Source organism: Pleurodeles waltl, chromosome 2_1 (genome assembly GCF_031143425.1).
Source record: "Pleurodeles waltl isolate 20211129_DDA chromosome 2_1, aPleWal1.hap1.20221129, whole genome shotgun sequence".
In the NCBI taxonomy this organism is placed as follows: Eukaryota; Metazoa; Chordata; class Amphibia; order Caudata; family Salamandridae; genus Pleurodeles; species Pleurodeles waltl.
Window position 1 is genome coordinate 180,208,123 of NC_090438.1, and position 20,235 is coordinate 180,228,357.

A 20,235-nucleotide genomic window follows, 5' to 3' on the forward strand; every position below is an offset into this window, starting at 1 on the left:
TGAGGCTTTAGAGGTTGCTGGTCCCTGTCGCATGTGTCGCTGGAGCAGGTTTTCAAAGTTGGAGACAGGCTGGTAGGGCTGGGGCCAAAGCAGTTGTCGTCTTCCTCCTTTGCAGGCTTGCAGGTCAGCAGTCCTTGTTTCTTCAGGTTGCAGGAATCTGATTTCCTGGGATCTGGGAGCCCCTAAATACTGAATTTAGGGGTGTGTTTAGGTCTGGGAGGGCAGTAGCCAATGGCTACTGTCCTTGAGGGTGGCTAGACCCTCTGTTTCCCCTCCCTCCCTGTGGGGGGGGGGGGTGGGAGGGAAAGAGAGAAAGGCATCCCTAATCCTATTAGGGGAATCCTCCAAACCCAAGATGGAGAATTTCTCAAGGCAGGGTTCACCTCAGCTCAGTACACCTTGGGGGCTGTCCTGACTGGTGGGTTAATCCTAGTTTTTCTCATTAACTCCTCCAGCCTTGCCGCCAAAAGTGGGGGCAGTGGCCGGAGGTGCTGGCATCTCCACTAGCTGGGATGCCCTGGGGCACTGTAACAAAAGGGGTGAGCCTTTTGAGGCTCACCACCAGGTGTTACAGTTCCTGCAGGGGGAGGTGAGAAGCACCTTCACCCAGTACAGGCTCTGTTCCTGGCCACAGAGTGACAAAGGCACTCCCCCATGTGGCCAGCAACATGTCTGGTGTGTGGCAGCCTGGCAAAAACTGGTCATAGAAGTCGGGTATGTATTCGGGGGGCATCTCGAAGATGCCCTCTGGGTGTATTTCACAATAAAATGCACACTGGCATCAGTGTGCATTTATTGTGCTGAGAAGTTTGATACTAAACTTCCCAGATTTCAGTGTAGCCATTATGGAACTGTGGAGTTCGTGTATGACCGACTCCCAGACCATATACTCTATATGGCTACCCTGCACTTACAATGTCTAAGGTTTTGCTTAGACACTGTAGGGGCATAGTGCTCATGCACATATTCCCTCACCTGTGGTATAGTGCACCCTGCCTTAGGGCTGTAAGGCCTGCTAGAGGGGTGCCTTACCTATGCCACAGGCAGTGCGAGGTTGGCATGGCACTCTGAGGGGAGTGCCATGTCGTCTTAGTCATTTACTCCCCACCAGCACACACAAACTGAGAGGCAGTGTGCATGTGCTGAGAGGGGGTTCCCCAGGGTGGCATAAGGCATGCTGCAGCCCTTAGAGACCTTACCTGGCATCAGGGCCCTTGGTACCAGTTACAAGGGACTTACCTGATTGCCAGGGTTGTGCCAATTGTGGAGACAAAGGTACAGTTTAGGGAAAGAACACTGGTGCTGGGACCTGGTTAGCAGGGTCCCAGCACACTTTCAAATCATTACTTTGCCTCCAGCAAAGGCAAAAAGTTGGGAGTTAACCATGCCAAGGAGGCATTTCCTTACACAGGTACTATGAAAAAGGAAATTTTCAGTAATCTGTGATTGAGAGTGTATCTCGCAACAGAAGAATTGAAGGTTTATATTAGTCAAATGTAGAGGATATGGAAGAACTGCCTCTTCTTGACAAGTGAGGGAAGTGGTGTTCTGAGAGCACCAGATGCACAGCCTCTTCCATTTGAAAAATTTCTAGTAGGGTGTAGTTTGGTGTCTGAACACATTCAGGCGTTCGTGAGGAAGGTTATGGTGGCAATATTGTATGAGTTCAGGAGCCAAGCAGCCAAATTCAACGAGTGAAGTTTGGGGTGTTGAATCTGGGCTCCGTACGCAAGAAGACCCAGTCTGCACTGCTGCTTCATGTTTGGAGACACTGCGGAAGCCTCTGAAAACTATTCTCAGCTGTTCACAGATCTCCTTCACCTCTCAAAGTGGACAGCTTCTGCTTTGGCTCATTAGCAAGATGGCAGTCTTGCCGCAAATCATTAAGCGTAGAGGAATAGAAGGCAACAGGTTATTTATCTTCATAACATTGCACAGACTCCCAAGTGAAACACATCTTTGTCATGACCGTACATGATGAATGACTGGTTATAAACCAGTATCCCTAACACAGGAGCAGAGAATAAACTCTGGTTTTAAGTCACATAAGTTTGGTCTGCTTCATTGGTCAAAAGCAAATGTTCTAAGGTGTTTTTCTTTACAAAGTCCATTGTTTGCTGTACCCTGCCATTTCCATTCTGTGCACGCCTTTGGGATGGCGATTGGTCTGGGCAACAGATGGAGAACTTAAATGTGTCTTGCTGAATACTGCCTCTCCCCTGCAGAGATGTAATGTTCCAGGTAGCAAAGCCTGAGAGAACTGAATTGAATTATTAGAGGCTGTGTGCCCTATCTTTACTAATTCATTGAGAACATACAGGTACTCCTCTTAATCATCTTACATTGGTCCAAGAATCCGATGCAGCCAACAGTCAACATATGGGAACAGTACAGATCTTTCTGGGAAAACTAAAGTGCCCAAACCCTCTTGAGCACTTGAGAGAAGATGGATTTGACTAGGTAAACCCTTGTGGCAAATTAATCCATGTCGGTCTCCCCACCCAGAGACTGAGACCGTGAAGAGAGAGTGGCTGTCAGAGCCTACAGCAATTAAGAACAAAGATTTACTATTGTAAAAAGTTTACCACTGTCTGGAAAGATAAGTAGATAAAATATGTGCAGAGCTGGGATCAGGAAAATGGGGGGTGGGGGGGGAGAAACGTGTCTGTACCAGGATTTTGATTGACAGAATAGGAATGTTGCATTTTTCATACACTCACTGTGGACCCTAAAACACTTGATCTTAATAAAAGAGCTAAAAACCGGTTCTAGTCCCACTTCTGCCTGGGGTGCAACAGGTGTCTGGGAATAAGAGTACATTTCTTCATTGAATTTACCTTTTATCTTCACAGGCTCAGCTGCTAGAAGGTAACCAGATTTACCATATTAATATTTTAAGATTGATGGAACTTTATTAAATATATTAGAAATCAGGTTTGACCCGTGAGTTTTACGTGTCGCTTTTTCATCATTATCAATGGTCACACAACCTAGTTGATAGTCTTCACTGTTTGGCACATTTATGTAAACCCCCTTACTTCTGTAATTAACAGCTTAGTTTATCCAAACAGTGCCCTAAATTTTGCTGGAGCGGTGGGACTCAGTGTTGCTCCATAATGGAGCTCCAGGTTATGAAGACTTGAATGGTGATGTGGTGCGAAACGCAAGGTTTAGAAATGGCTGTTGTGTCCTTGGGCATCCCAGAGGCGAGGAAGGTAATTCAGAGGCTTTTAAAGGGTATCGTTTAGCATCATCTGTGTCTGTAAGGCAGGAGACTGCCTTTTCTCAGACAGTGTATCACACGTAAGGCCCAATTTGATCTACTGGAATAAATGTTTTCAGCACAGACTTCTTCTCTCTGGCTCTTTTTTAAAAGGTCGAGTATAAATACTGAAGAATCTTAGTAAATTGAGGGTGTTTGAGTTAATGGTGGTGGCTGGAAGGCAAGGTGGGGGGTGAAACCCCTCGATTCCTCCTCATTCTCTCTTCCTCGTCCCTCCATACCATCTCCCTCTATTACAATGACTGGATTTCAAAAGGCACCACCTTAGATTCATGTGACTCCGTTTCCTTTTTTTTCACTACCATACAATAGTTCGCAACGGAAACAAGTTCAACAAAGCTCTTTCAACTTTCTGTATTGACAGTGGTGCTCAATTTACAAGTATCTCAGCTGGGAGACCCTGACATCATTTGCCAGCATGGGGAAGCTATATCCTTCAGCTATATCCTTCTTTCCTTCTGCTAACTTGAAGTCCTAACCCTGTCCCTCAGAAGGGTAATTTTGTCTTTGTCTCATAGGTTTCTTTGAAACTTGTGCCAATGCGTGGTGGATTCCTCACCCCAATCCACAAAAAACACTTCTTGATTTGTATCCTTCTTGCTTTTAAGTTCTTTTTTTTTTCTTCTTCTGTTACACACTCAAAAGTACCCTTCTCTGGAAAATACTTCTCATCCTCCATTGAGATTCTAACCCACTGTTTTTTCCCCGCCCTGCTTTGTTCCATACAGCTGACATTGCTTGGATGGGAGTCCCTTTTGCCAGGGGTTTTTGTTTAACATTTTCTGCCCCATCCCAACAACTAAATTTCTATTCTTCACCGGGAAGACAGTTAGGTGTCTGCATGCCTTGTGCTGCAGATCCTCTCGTGGTGGGGTTGAAGTGAAGGTAAGGTTTGGAGTAATAACACTCAGTCATGTTCTCAGTGCGGGAGGTAGGAGTGTTCTTGGACTCTTGGCCACTCATGTACCCCTTGCTTCCAAGTATCCATTGACAGATTACGAAGACTTGCAGAGCGCCCTGTGCAACTGGTTCCTCCTAACCTTTCACTCACACATTCATCCTCTAGTATCGGTTCTGGGATTCTACACAATGCTTGGTATTTTTCCCCATTCCTGCTCTTCTCTAGAATCTCCTCGTCTATATTGTGAAGACACATGCATGTTTTTATACACATGTGGACGGTACGGATTTAGGAGTGTAAACTTTCAGCACTGAGCAAGCTATTCATATGTCTTGTCTGCGATGACAGGCATATGTGTGAGGCTTTACACTTCAGAGAAGGGTACAAAATGGTAGCAGGGAGCCAAAAGATGACTGAACCTGGTACAGCTGCGTCGAGGCTATATTTTCATTTCACTCATTCCCTGTGCACTACTTTACAACACTTAGAGCCGACCAGTTGTCACTATGTGTCTCTGTGACCTACGTCATCATTGGCTTGGCTCAAGCTTGTCACATTGCTTAGACCATGTAAGCAGGGTAACAAAAAGCAGACCAGTCTTTGGGTAACCAGATATGCACCCACTGGCTGCGGGTAAACGCAGCGAGGCCTGCAGCTGATGGTTATATTAAAACAATATTTTAATTTTAAACTTGCTTTAAAAAAAATGTTATGTAATAACCAACGTCCTGTGAAGTAACGGATACTACAATAATAAAAACAAGCATTTTCAATGCAACGGGTCTCGCATTTGCTCGAGTTACAGCTATTAGCATTGTAAAGAAGGAAAAAAACAAAAACGCTCTGCAATCACTCTATGTAAAATGCAGCACGATGGCTCTGTGGAAAATAAACAGGTAAAGTAGTCCGGACCCCAGGCTGAAAACATCGAGCCTTGCATGTTTTTAGTAGTTTACCTCTGCTGTGTAGGTGGACTAAACACCTGAAAAGGCCTGACGTATGCATGCCTTTCACAAATGAAAGCAAGCAGATTTTAAAATGGCAAGCCCACAAACCAATGTAAGTGACTGACGGGAATTGGGCGTGGTTTGAAGCCCAAAGAGATTAGAGTGGACGGAGCGTTGCGCTCACTCACAATAAATGTTTACTGAAGTGAGGTTTCTTTTGGAGCATTGGTGTTTGTAACGAACATGCTTTTAAGAAAGTATACAGTGCAAGTGTGGTGTGTGTGTGTGTGTGTGTGTGTGTTTTTTTTTGTTTTTGTTTTTGTTTTTTTAATAGATATATATAGATATATAGATATAGATATAGATATAGAGAAATGGCTCCCTGTTGCAGTTACACCCCACTTTTTTGCCTGATACTGATGCTGACTTGACTGAGAAGTGTGCTGGGACCCTGCTAACCAGGCCCCAGCACCAGTGTTCTTTCACCTAAAATGTACCATTGATCCCACAATTGGCACACCCTGGCATCCAGATAAGTCCCTTGTAACTGGTACCTCTGGTACCAAGGGCCCTGATGCCAGGGAAGGTCTCTAAGGGCTGCAGCATGTATTATGCCACCCTAGAGACCCCTCACTCAGCACAGACCCACTGCTTACCAGCTTGTGTGTGCTAGTGAGAACAAAATGAGTAAGTCGACATGGCACTCCCCTCAGGGTGCCATGCCAGCCTCTCACTGCCTATGCAGTATAGGTAAGACACCCCTCTAGCAGGCCTTAAAGCCCTAAGGCAGGGTGCACTATACCATAGGTGAGGGTACCAGTGCATGAGCACTGTGCCCCTACAGTGTCTAAGCAAAACCTTAGACATTGTAAGTGCAGGGTAGCCATAAGAATATATGGTCTGGGAGTCTGTGTTACACGAACTCCACAGCACCATAATGGCTATACTGAAAACTGGGAAGTTTGGTATCAAACTTCTCAGCACAATAAATGCACACTGATGCCAGTGTACATTTTATTGCAAAATACACCCCAGAGGGCACCTTAGAGGTGCCCCCTGAAACTTAACCGACTATCTGTGTAGGCTGACTGGTTCCAGCAGCCTGCCACACTAGAGACATGTGGCTGGCCTCATGGGGAGAGTGCCTTTGTCACTCTGAGGCCAGTAACAAAGCCTGCACTGGGTGGAGATGCTTACACCTCCCCCAGGCAGGAGCTGTAACACCTGGCGGTGAGCCTCAAAGGCTCACCCCTTTGTCACAGCACCGCAGGACACTCCAGCTAGTGGAGTTGCCCACCCCCGGCCTCCACTTTTGGCGGCAAGGCCGGAGAAAATAATGAGAATAACAAGGAGGAGTCACTGGCCAGTCAGGACAGCCCCTAAGGTGTCCTGAGCTGAGGTGACTCTAACTTTTAGAAATCCTCCATCTTGCAGATGGAGGATTCCCCCAATAGGATTAGGGATGTGACCCCCCTCCCCTTGGGAGGAGGCACAAAGAGGGTGTACCCACCCTCAGGGCTAGTAGCCATTGGCTACTAACCCCCCAGACCTAAACACGCCCTTAAATTTAGTATTTAAGGGCTCTCCCTGAAACTAGATTCCTGCAACAACAAGGACTGCCTAGCTGAAAACCCCTGCAGAGGAAGACCAGAAGACGACAACTGCCTTGGCTCCAGAAACTCACCGGCCTGTCTCCTGCCTTCCAAAGAACTCTGCTCCAGCGACGCCTTCCAAAGGGACCAGCGACCTCTGAATCCTCTGAGGACTGCCCTGCTTCGACGACAAACTCCCGAGGACAGCGGACCTGCTCCAAAAAGACTGCAACTTTATCCAAAGGAGCAGCTTTAAAGAACCCTGCAATCTCCCCGCAAGAAGCGTGAGACTTGCAACACTGCACCCGGCGACCCCGACTCGGCTGGTGGAGAACCAACACCTCAGGGAGGACCCCCGGACTACTCTACGACTGTGAGTACCAAAACCTGTCCCCCCTGAGCCCCCACAGCGCCGCCTGCAGAGGGAATCCCGAGGCTTCCCCTGACCGCGACTCTCTGAAACCTAAGTCCCGACGCCTGGAAAAGACCCTGCACCCGCAGCCCCCAGGACCTGAAGGACCGGACTTTCACTGCAGAAGTGACCCCCAGGAGTCCCTCTCCCTTGCCCAAGTGGAGGTTTCCCCGAGGAAGCCCCCCCTTGCCTGCCTGCAGCGCTGAAGAGATCCCTTGATCTCTCATTGACTTCCATTGCGAACCCGACGCTTGTTCTAATGCTGCACCCGGCCGCCCCCGCGCTGCTGAGGGTGAAATTTCTGTGTGGGCTTGTGTCCCCCCCGGTGCCCTACAAAACCCCCCTGGTCTGCCCTCCGAAGACGCGGGTACTTACCTGCTGGCAGACTGGAACCGGGGCACCCCCTTCTCTCCATTGAAGCCTATGCGTTTTGGGCACCACTTTGAACTCTGCACCTGACCGGCCCTGAGCTGCTGGTGTGGTAACTTTGGGGTTGCTCTGAACCCCCAACGGTGGGCTACCTTGGACCAAGAACTGAACCCTGTAAGTGTCGTACTTACCTGGTAAAACTAACAAAAACTTACCTCCCCCAGGAACTGTGAAAATTGCACTGTGTCCACTTTTAAAATAGCTATTTGTGAATAACTTGAAAAGTATACATGCAATTGAAATGATTCAAAGTTCCGAATGTACTTACCTGCAATACCTTTCAAACAAGATATTACATGTTAAATTTGAACCTGTGATTCTTAAAATAAACTAAGAAAATATATTTTTCTATACAAAACCTATTGGCTGGATTTGTCTCTGAGTGTGTGTACCTCATTTATTGTCTATGTGTATGTACAACAAATGCTTAACACTACTCCTTGGATAAGCCTACTACTCGACCACACTACCACAAAATAGAGCATTAGTATTATCTCTTTTTACCACTATTTTACCTCTAAGGGGAACCCTTGGACTCTGTGCATGCTATTCCTTACTTTGAAATAGCACATACAGAGCCAACTTCCTACAATATATATATATATATATATATATATATATATATATATCTATCTATCTCGTGACTCGAAAAGACTTCTTTGAAGAAAAACAACTTGTAACACTCCGAGCCCAACACCAGATGGCGGGATGTGCACAGCATGTGTATCTGCAGCTACACATGCCATCGAATATATATATATATATATATATATATATATATATATATATTCTCGATGGCATGTGTAGCTGCAGATACATGGCATGTGTAGCTGCAGATACACATGCTGTGCACATCCCGCCATCTGGTGTTGGGCTCGGAGTGTTACAAGTTGTTTTTCTTCAAAGAAGTCTTTTCGAGTCACGAGATCGAGGGACTCCTCCCATTTCGACTCCATTGTGCATGGGCGTAGACTCCATCTTAGATTGTTTTTTTTATGCTGAAAAAAACTGGTAAAAGTGACGATGTTGGGTGATGAAATAAGATAAACACTGTTTATTTTTTAACACTATGAAATTCATCAGTAATAGTTTACTGTGCTATCTGTAACTTGCATTCCCGTTAAGGCATGGCGTTAGTTTTTACTTTATTCCTACACATCATTGATAACATCACTGATGGCCCAACAGGCATTTACATCATAGTCACTGAGTATACTTTTGTGGATCCAAAGCATGCAAATAGTAGAGGCAATTTGTTAGGCTTGTCAAATTATGAGAAACATGGTGCAGGGTTTACAAGTCTATAAAGATGGGGTTGAAGTAGTTTAGAACAAGGTTAAGGCTGAGCTCACCTCAGGTGTATTGTAGAGTTTAGGTCGAATGTATATTCTGGCTTAAAGCCAACATGTTTTCCAAAAACTCTGAGAAATTTTAAAGCTGCTGTTGACAGTAGATAGTTCATCGGTGACTATTTGGCCACGTGCCTATTTTAAATAGTTGCAGTACAGTGGTATACATACAGCCTCTGTAGCAAGGACTTTTGAAAGGTATTGATATTCGCGTTTTTTTTTTTTTATTGCATTGTAAAATGATGATCTTGGAATTTCCCACTTAGTCATTGTTTAGCTCACACTAGTGTTGTAAGCATGTCTTAAGTTGAATGCCACTCTGCCCATCGCACTAACATTTGCAGAATATTTTACTGAACTACAGACTGTTGTCTGTGGAGCCTCACAAAAGATGTCTCTTCAGTGAAAAATACATATCTTTCATGCTATTGACTTAGACTTCACGTGTCCTGTAAGTGGGTTATTCCATTAAGATGAATAAAACATTGTCACTTTGATTGTATGTCATCAGTGATGTCATTTATGTCATATGTGAGGATATAAGTAGTGCCAGGCAGGGGCATAAGTTGCAGTTAATTCAGTGAACTATAACTGCTGAGTGGGAAGGGTATGCCCAGACATGGGTCCCTTGCTCGCTGCACAACTGGATTCAAGCTAGCCTGGCTAATGAGGGGTGATAACCGGAGAATGGCCCTGGGATGCTAGTTTCTGGTCCAGGGAGGACCTGGCTTTACAGGTCGGGCTGGATTGTTCCTATCGTTAGCAGGGTCGAGACTGATTTGCACATGGCTGGGTCCAAACTGGGGTGATGTGGCAAGCAAAATAATGATTGATCAAACCGAGATCTGTGACTTGGGGTGAGTGTTTGAAAAGTTTCAACAGTCAGTCCATTTTATTTTGTGGTGTCTTTTTACACAGTGTACCTCTTTTTGGTCCACTATATAGAGTCCATGCAAACTATAGTGAAAGAATTGCAGAGTCACAAACGACACACTAAATGCTCTTTTGTGATAATGTGGGTGAGCACTTAGACATATCAGTGGGTAGTGCTAAGCATGTATTGCATACACAAAGGCAGTAATTGACACACTCCAAGAAATCTGAGACAAGTTTTATAAGAATAACACATACTTTAATATGAATTTACATGCCAAGATTATTGGAATCAGGTGAGTGCTTTTCGATTTTTATGAATTTGTACATTTTTCAGAAGTTGAAACATCGCAATTTTTGGGTGCAGTAGTGTTTCCCGGTTGGGGAAGGGACGTACTGCATTTGGGCACTTAACAGCGACCTGCGGGTCTGTTCTCTGGAACTTAAGGTGAGAATGGGTCAAGGTCCAAGGCCACACCAACAGGTCACCTTGCGGTCCCCGGGGCATCTGGGGGCAGTGATGTATTACGGCGTTGGGTGTCCCATTCACTTCAGTGGGGAATGGTGTGGTCAGGAAGAGGCTGGGACTGGAGGAAATCAGTCTGGCTGCACCAACAAGGGGCTCTAGTCTCGTGATGCTCGGAGATGTGGGGGACACCTATGGTCCTTTTCTCCTTGGGCAGGCTGGGTGCAGAGGTGTCCTGAGGTGTTGGGATTGTCACCGGGAGCACTTGTGGTAGAAAGGGCGTGCACAAAAAGGCTGTAGGTTGACACTGTGGGAACCAGTCGGGCTGAACCAACTAGTGGGCCCAGGTCTCATGATGTTTGGGGACATGGACACCTTTGGTGGCCGGGTGCAGGGGTATCCTGCAGCCTCAGATTTCTGTCACCGGAGGTTCTTGCGGTAGAGGGATCCTGCACAAAGAGGCTTCAAGCTGCGACTGGGAGTCCAGCCTTGGCAAACCCAAGGGTGGGCTTTACCTCCGAGGGTCTTGTGAACCCGTTGGCACAGTCACCTGCCTCAGACTCTGGCTGTGGGGCTCCAGTGAAGAGGCACTTTGAGGTGGTAGGGGGTTAGAGACTCTCTTTGTCTTGGTTTCTGCTGAAGAAGGGCAAAAAGAGCAGATGGGCCACAGAGGATGTTGTTCTCACTGTCCCTGAAGTCCCTCGACTAGCAGATTGGTTTTTTTTTGTCAGGGTTGGTGCTGGGTCTGGACACAACAAGCCTTGGCTGCTGTAAGGGGTCTGGTACCCCAGTTATTGGTGTTGCTTCTTTTGGTACCTAGCGCTGCAGGGGGGGGGGGGGGGGGGGAGAGGGTAGCTCCTTGTTAAAAATGGGGTCTCTAGCTCAGCAGTCAGTTTGCACGTTGTTCAAGTAGGGACCCTCACTCTAGTCAGGGTAAGGGAGTCGCACACCTCCTAAGAACTCCTGCTTACCCCCTTGGTAGCTTGGCACAATCAGTCAAGCTCCTCTCAGAGGTAATGTGTAAAGTATTTGTACACACACACACACACATGTGTACACACACACACACACACACACGCGCACACACGTGTACAAACCCACACCAAGTAATGCAGTGAAAACACTACAAAAGGACTACATCAGTTTAGAAAAATGGCCATTATTTATCGAAATAAAACACAACAAAAATCCATCATACATAAGTAAAGATACAAATCATTAAAGATAAAATCTCAATATAGTGCTTAGAAACACAATAGCTCCAACTGGGGTTATCACGTAATTGTTGATCGACGCCAGTCGCGACGGAGTAGGGTGCCGTTCACGGAGTCACATGGACCCTGGGTACAGTACCTTTGTAAAACGAGAAAGCAAAGGCATCACATGGAGTCGGGACGGTGTGGCGTTGCTGGAGCAGGTGTGGCATTAGTTCCTTACTGCTACCGGGAAGGTGACATGTCAGTTCCTTATGGTTACAGGGGAAGTGATATCAAACACCAGAGGTTTCGGTGAATCTATTTTGTAGCTGGGAACTTGTTTTGACCAGTGCCCAGGACACACCTTAAGATGGCGTCCATGTTCACGTGTACTGTCAGTTGAACTGGCCAGCACACTGGCAGTTCTGCTCAAGCAGATATGTCATGTGTATCATAATGCTCCCTGCCTTAGGGCTGCAAGGCGTGCTGTAGGGATGATTTACAAATATTACATACAATGTTGGGGGAACAAGGCACACAAGTGCGTCAGGTCATGTTTTCACTGTTGCTTCCCACAACAAAATCATCCATCAGTATCATTCATTAGGATCCAGGGCTCTTGGGAAGGCATGAACTCTTAATATAAATGAGAATTAAATCCACAGTCTAAACAATAAGTCCTTCTTTTCTTGCGCAGTACTGCGGACTGATCAAAAAGCATAATGCTTCCAGTGGTGCAAAGGCGGAGGAATAGTTGACATTTTGGACTAAGGGGGCTGCAAGTCCATCATCAGGGCTCTGTGTTGAGATGAGCAGTGACCCAACAGTAATACATAATTTAAAAGGCTAGCCAGCAGATCAAATCATTTATGAAACAGCCCCAAGCCGCTCCAGTCAGGTAGCGATGTTGCCACCAATAATGGATATATGTTCAAAATATGACACTCGACTTCAATCCGAAATAGAAGCTAACTGTCTGTAATCCGGTAGAAACGGTGCCCTTAAAGTGGCACAAGCCCTGCTGCAGCTCTTAGGGACCCTCTTCAGTACCTGTGCCTAGCTACCAGAAATATCACTTAATAGGGACTTATAGAGGTGCTAAAGGCCTGGTCACCTGGGGATGAAGTGACCAGTTGTCTTGTTTTTGGTGAAGCAACACTGGCACTGGGGACCTGAGTAGCAGGAACCCAGTGAACTTCATTCAAAGTTGCAGCAAATATCAGGCAGAAAGTGGGGGACTACTGCAACAAAACCCAGTTTCCTACATATGGGTTTGCGAAACTTGTGGAGGACTGACTGCCCTGAGATGCTTTTTATTTTATTTTGTAATTTTTTATATATTATTCTTTCAAGCCCACTCCGAGCACCTCTGTTTATTCCAAATCATGAACAGCACGGTTTCTGAGTAAAGCTTTAACTTTATACCACGTTTGGTGTGCTTCAGTTTTTTTTTTTTTTTCTTCTTTAAATCACTTAACAAAATTTCCCTTGGGAGTTTACATGGAAAGACGACATTTTGGGACACCCACCCCTTTTCTCAGCCCCTGCTTGCTGGATCACCCTAAACCATTCCAGGTTAGAAACCGAGTTGGATGAAGTTATGTTGTGTGTTTTAAATCTTCTTTTTTTAAAAATTTTTTATTGATTGTCTGACTTCATTAAGTTCCGTTAGCTAACACTCCATTGTATCTTTGTTAAATTTTTAGCTCCGTTATGCTCTGTAGAGTGCTCTGATAACCCCTCGGGTCTGGTTCAAGCTGTATGAGACCGCAAATAAATAAATGTTTATCGCTGTTTATTGTGGGTGATTAATTTCAGATTAGATGGCAAACGTTTGGGGAGAAGGCTATATTTTATGAAGGTGTATGCCATTTAGATCTCTTCAGTATATGAATGTGGTATATGGGATTAAGATGTAATTTCAGCCATGAAGTCGCCTCCATATGAATGGGACAGAACTCTTTAGTTGATTAATGGTGAGTGTTTAATGGGAAGGTTTTTAATGCATCAGAAGTGGGAATGAAGTTGTCTGTCTTTAGACCAATTTTGGAATTGTTTGGAGTGTGTGTTAAACAATATGGTGGTAGAATGACATACAAAAGAAATGAACCCAAAAATAATCTAGATTAGTTAATATTGAGGAAATTAAGTGCGACCCCGGAGAAAAATAAATTGTAACCTATTGTACAATTATTAAGACCAGAGCAGAAGTGTATTTTATGGATGCCAGCCAAAATATGGTGTTTAGTTACATTAACAGGTAACTGTATTACTATGACATTTGTGACCTGACGTCAGTAAAATCTGTCATTGCAGAACAATGCAACTCTTGTGAGTCCTAGTGAAGTGAAACATGAAGGAAGCAGATGTGGGAATGCTACGGTTTCCCCGCTACTTTTTGTAGATTTGGGCCGTGGTCACACATGGAGCTTAAATTTTACAAAAAGTAATTCCAGTTACGAGGGAAGCGTGATTACCTTCACATACAACACTACTGATGCTGAGCTGTTTCCTGATGGCAAACCAAACGGTAATACATCCAGTTATTTTGAATGTTTGAAAGTTTCTCTTGTATTTTAATTGTTTGTAGGTGACTGTTTTATGCATTCAACCTGCATATTTATGTGCATGTACTCTACTCAGACTTCATTGACTTTAGAAATTTATTTATATTGAGTCTGTCTGGCTGTGTGTCTGTTCCACCCTTATGTCAAGGTGAATATTATAACTAATCTCTCTGAGTTGTAGCTTTTTGAAGATTGACAGATAATTGGATACATTTAACTACTGTACGTAAACATGGATTTCTGTAAATAAAAATAATACAATTTGGCTGCATAATGTCTTAGTAATTATCAGTGATCTCGCAGCACACCATGGTTCCACATACTGCTCGGCCACAGGCTGGTGAGATTGTACAACTGTTCCAGATGTACTTCGGACTTTAGTTTCCTGTCCTCTCTGTGTTCAAATGGAGTATCTGGAATTTATGATCCTTGGGTTGCTCCATCTGTTCAAAAAAATATTTACTATGTATGCATTAGCAACCACTGCCCATTCATTCTGTCATACCACTTAAATCGGGTAAAGTGGGGAAGCTGGGATTAATCCCTAGTTATCTGGTATCACATTGTGGAGTTTATTCACTAGATGTATGTTTTGCTTCCCCCAAACCCATCTCATCTCCAACACACCCCTGAATGCCACCCCCATTTCAGACTGCCATCCTGTTGGCATCAGTGTGGCCTTGGTCACATCACAGACCAAAATTGTGGTCCCTGTTTTTTTTGTTGTTTTTTTTTGTTTTTTGTTTTGGTATCCAGGCTTTCATGTGTTGCCTTGAATGCGATGGGTATGTCCAGATGTAGGTTGCGTGCACACTATTGCTGGAAGCAAGCTTTACATTGCTGATGAGCTCTAACCTGGGCTAAACAAGTCGATGTTGATTGTATTCCGATATAGGATCTTGTATGGCAGTTTGGACTGGACTGTTCACATTGGAATGGGGGTCAAGCCTGGCCCCTTCCCTCAAGCCCCACCACTCGGATGATATCTCCACTTTGCTGCCTAGACGGACTTCTCTTTGGGAAGCTGTGCCCACCAGATGAAAGTGCCTGCAGTGGTGAGGCGAGGGAGTGTGACAGGGTAGCTCCAACTACCCAGACTCAAGTCGGGGCATTCTTTGGCTTTACTGGGCACTACAGGAGGTTTGTGAAGGGATCTGGAACCATTCTGGCACCCCTCAAAGAACTGACCTAAGAAAATGCCATAGAAATAAACTGAAATGTGATCAGTCAAAAGGCTTTTGACACTCTGGAGGAAGCAATGTGCTTGGCACCCATCTGGAAAGCTCCCGATTATTCTAAGCACTCTTAGCCAAAGCATTCTGGGTAAGTAAAGATAGTGTAATCTCCCCAGGTAACACCACTGTGGTTGTGCCTGCATTTCTAGGTTTCAGTAATTCAAAGGGATGGTAGAAATACTTGGCTGCCAACTGTCCCGTAGGGTGGCTATTCACCATGGCAAGTGAGAGGAAATGGAGGTTAGCCACTCAGTCAGCTCATATGTCCATACTATGCCACTCAGGATCTAGATTCTTTTTCTTGCCTCATCTCTGGGGGACGAGGGGCAGAGACTGTTGGGCATTGTGGGAATAGTGCAGCCTGATGTCAGGAAGGACTGGCACCTATCAATTATTTTATTCAGATCCTCCAGGATATCGCGATTGACGAAATTCCTTCAATATTTATTAAGTCCCTGCTTTGGCAGCGTAATTTAACTTGCAACAGCAAGCATTTGCTCCTGTTCTGTTGATTTTGTTATTCCCATCTTGCAAGTTAGTAGCGCCAGCTGCTGTTGTAGTGAAGGCAATCATCAACACCACATCAGGGGTGACCCTCTGCTAGCAGAATGGGTCAAGACGTCAGCAAGTGGAGACATCCCAGCAAGCACAAAACAATTTCTCAAAGTGTCAGGGCACGGAGAAGTAGCAAAAACTTGGCTACCGCACAAAAGGACAGTAGTGGTGTTGCAGGGTAGGAGGAGACTACATAAACTTTGGCAAGGCAGGGTGAAGCCTGTTTTCCCAGAGGTACTAGGCATTACCCTGACCCTGCCAGTGGCAAAGCTGTTGTAAGGCATGTGCCGGAGTGACAACTATGTCCTCAGAGCAAGGCTTTGTGTGACCGTGACAAACCAGACCAAGACTGCAGCGTGCCCCACCTGTGCCAAGGCAGGGTACGTGACCCTGGGGCGAGTGACCTACACCTGAGACCTCACACATACCAGAAGAGGAACAGGGCACTCTGATTTCAGTGTGGCCCTCAGTCGCAAGTCTTGGAGCGCTAACTACTGCAGTGCATTGGCAGTAGCAGAGCAGAAATGCATCTTTGCACCAATTGATGCAGGAACTACAGAAATTGGTCTAGATAGTCTTGCCGGCTCAAGAGCAGGCACAGTAATGTTTGCAGTGGCAGGATTGCAAGAGAGAGGTTGCCTAACTTCCTAGTGGCAAAAATAGCTGGACTTCGTACTGTGATCCAGTTGGTGCGAGGACGCGGAGGGTGACAGACTTGGTGATCTAGTAGGGCAGGTAAAGGCTTTCTGGCCCTATGAGCCTCTACTCTCCGGACTGTCTGCCCCCCTGGGTCCTGCTTAGTGTCGCCCACCATGATCACAAAGGAGGACCCTTCAGCATCACAGACCGACAATGGACTTCGCTCCAAGCTCGCTGACTGGCAGCCCTTCTTCCCAGGACAGCCAAGTGGAGTTTGTTGCCTTCACCACTGTCTGCAGGGACCCAAGCAGTCCTAAGCAATTGGCGACTCTTATCAGCTCTCCCAGGATCATGGGCCGGGAACGCTGCCGCAGACAAGCGGATCTGGCAGTTATAGAACTGTGTGTAAAATGTGCTGGAGAGACCCTGGGGCTGGACTTTCATCTAACATGCCTTTATGTGAGTATGGGCAGGCGCCCCAAGGCTTGGCCGTAGTTTTGGCCTGAAATTTGCAAGGTGGAAGTTCATTGTCCCCTGTGTATCATCTGGTGCCATAAAGACTTATCGCACGTATGCGGTAAGGTTGGGTACAAGGGGGTTAGTACATACATAGGTCCAGAAGGCCTTACTCTGACCCATGCCTCGATGGATGGATGGATGGTTGGGTCTGCATGTGTAAGTACCTGTGCACCTCAGGGCCTTGCCATGACAGGCACACTATGAACACTAGCCAAAAGGTGCAGATAATAAAAATTATGAACTAATGTTTGTGTGTTTACCTGAGACTCATTGTACCCCACATGCCGAAGTAGAATCCATTAAGATATACAAAAATGGTTTAATCTCAGCCACTGGTAATGACTGCATCCCGCTTCATGATTATTTTGCCACCATGCCAGTTCAGTTTGGACACAGCCATATACAAAACAGTCTTGACCCAGCTCCAGTGGGAACAGTCGAGCCTTAACTGCCCGATCAGGTCATCTCTGACCCCGTAACACAAGCAATTCGGGACCGGTTTCACCCTAGTTAGAACTTTTCAGCAAGGTGTAGCTTGGTTCCAGGGACAGTGTGGCTGGGACCTATATCTGGGCAGACCTGTATCACTTATGGTAACACACTAAAGTACTCAAAGTGGTGGATGGGATGCCTGAATTAATCTCAGCTACTGGTAATCACTTGAGCTGCATCCAAATCTATTATTTTTACATACCATGCCACCTTCAGTTTGGATCCAGCCGTATGTAAGTCAGTCTTGACTGCACTGATGGTAACAGCCTAGCCCAAACTGCCAGGCCAGGGCCTACCTGAACACAAACAACCCACGGCCAGTTTGACCGTCCCACCCCCCTATCCTCTCCTCTGTCTAAAGGCCTCCCCATCCCCTTACACTCTCCTCATTATCCACTGGGAGAGGGCAGTGTGTCCCCACAGGAGAGGAAGGTGCAGAAAGACTCCTTCAGGGCAAGAGGAAAGTTGGGGCCACTTCCTTTGCCAAGACAGCAAGACGGACCGCTCCTACCCAATTGTGCCACATTTATGTATCTTGGTGTCTATTTTGCCTTCTTCCCCCATGTGGGCAGTTGGGGCATTTACCACACTCTTTGGGGCTGTTTGCGATCTCCAGGAGCATAAAACAATGTGACTTGGGAGTTAATTTGCTGAGACACCCTTTCCTGGGTATAGTGGCAACAGTCTTGAACTTTTAGTTTGTAACATCTTTTTCAATTTGGCATTATGGGCTTCATATTGGTTGACAATGGTTTTGTAACCATTCCCAGAATGATGAGCAGCAATTCTTTCTCTCATACACAGGCATGTTACCCCAAACCTGACACACTGGCAGTTTCTAATTTTATATACAGGTGATAACTTCCTGACAAGTTGATTATGATGTGCATTACTTAACAGAACTTTATTCTTTTTACCTCCTTAACCAGTATGGAAGTTGTATGTGTGGATTTACTTGTGCACTCACGGTGTATGAGTCTTGGCTGATGTTTGTGTAATACATGATGGTTAACTGATTTTTTTCACGTTACATTTTATATATTGTTGGGATTTTGTGAGGATGGACTGGTTTCGCATATTGATATATCTGGTTAGCAAACAATCTTAAGAGGGTGGACATCATGTATGTCCTGTATTTATTGTATGACCATAAGGCAATCTAAAATGTTTTGGAGCTGCCTTCAATTTTAAAATCATTGTCAAAATGTAGGCTTAAGGATAAAAATAAACCACCACGTCAGTTTTCATTTTCTTTAACACTGATTGTCTGAGCCATAACTTTATTGGGCGTCGTTTAAGTAATAGTGCGTGAACAAAAAATCTAAATAGTTCCATCCTGAGATGATGGTCCAAGTTAAAATTCATTATGCAGTAAGAAAAAAACTCTCCATAATTCTAGCAGCTTTTTCCAACCATCTACTCGATGTCTTGATGCAAGAATTATACATTCTGCCTCTGATCTCTACTGCCAATCATAAGCACTAAATAGTCTCAATCATGTTTAGGACCCTAAAGCACTTTTTCAAAGCAAATGTATTTAACATTACTTTTCTTTAAAGAAAAAATAAATGTTGGGAATAGATCTATATCACCAGAGATTTAGAGGATACCGACAACACCTTCAGACTTCTGTTTGAGGCATGTGTGGCTGAAGCCACACATGCTCTGTATACTACTGCCATCTACTGTAGTGTTCAGAGTTGTGCAAGTTGTTTACACTTAATACACATGGGCATCAACTCACTTCTTAGATTGTTTCCTCTCTGCCCTCGAGTGTGGGCATGTGTGCTTATGCTCCATTAGCAACTGTCACAGTTCAATATTCGGATCCACATCCCATCCCTTCTGTCGATATTGTTTCCGTTCTCGTTTTTTCCCTCCCTGTTAAAACTCGCCTTTTCGATTTCCTTCAGGGCCCACCTTCCACCTCATTCTCCGTTCTCAACAATGCCTCAATGGTGATGGGAGTATACCCTTTTAGGAACTGCCTAGGTTTCCCCATAAAGTACCCCCGCACTGACCAACACTGTTTGCAACTTGTGCCTATCCTTCGAGCACAACAAAGAGTACTGGGATGTGTGCAGGTCATTCTCCTCCAAAAAGACCCTTTAAGATCGTAGAGCATGTTGCGTGATGTCCCAATGACTACACCAGCATATTCGATGAGAGGCATACCCAGGAGCAGCCATCAGTCGCAGAAGAGAAGGCTGCCTGTGTCGCAAGTTCTAGCTCCGAGCTCAAGGTTGACTTTGAAATGGAGGGCATTGCCCCAGCTCAACCTGAGAATACAGCACCCCCGGCCCACCCGACCAATCTGGCCAAAAAGCATTCAGCATTTCTGGTCTCAGAATCCAATCTGAGGTCCCTCGTCCACCTCTGCTGTCTAACCAGGACCAGCACCGAAAAACTGTTACAAACTCCCTGCCTTCAGGCTCGGTGCCGAAAGCACATTCAAAGGTTAAACCCTCTGGTTAGACTTCATCGGCCCAAGACCAGCAATCTTCACTGTTTTAACCTTCAGTGCTGAGCTGGCAATCAACATCAGCCACTTGGACGCTGAGCACACCTTCTAACTCAAAGCCAACAGCTTCAGAGCAGAAGACGTGTAAGCCGAGCTCCGAGCACGGTCCTGAACCACAGGTGGAACCAACCCTGAAAAGGAAAAATTGGACACATGCCAAAGGAAAATTCATGTCCATGAGGATACTGGACGAAGGCTTCCTCTCCACCACCACCTAAAAGGGAGCTTACTTTTGAAGAATCACCTAAAAGGGAATTTA

At 45.5% G+C, this 20,235-nt stretch overlaps 1 protein-coding gene across 2 annotated transcripts in view; it reads left to right on the forward strand.

The window, feature by feature from the left end:
• LAMP2 (lysosomal associated membrane protein 2) overlaps positions 1-20,235 on the forward strand; it is a 255,206-nt gene that overhangs the window by 58,301 nt on the left and 176,670 nt on the right. For both annotated transcript variants that reach the window (XM_069212088.1, XM_069212096.1), the window contains exon 3: positions 13,765-13,978. In XM_069212088.1, the coding sequence (XP_069068189.1) occupies positions 13,765-13,978 (214 nt within the window). The remainder of the gene's footprint in view (positions 1-13,764; positions 13,979-20,235) is intronic.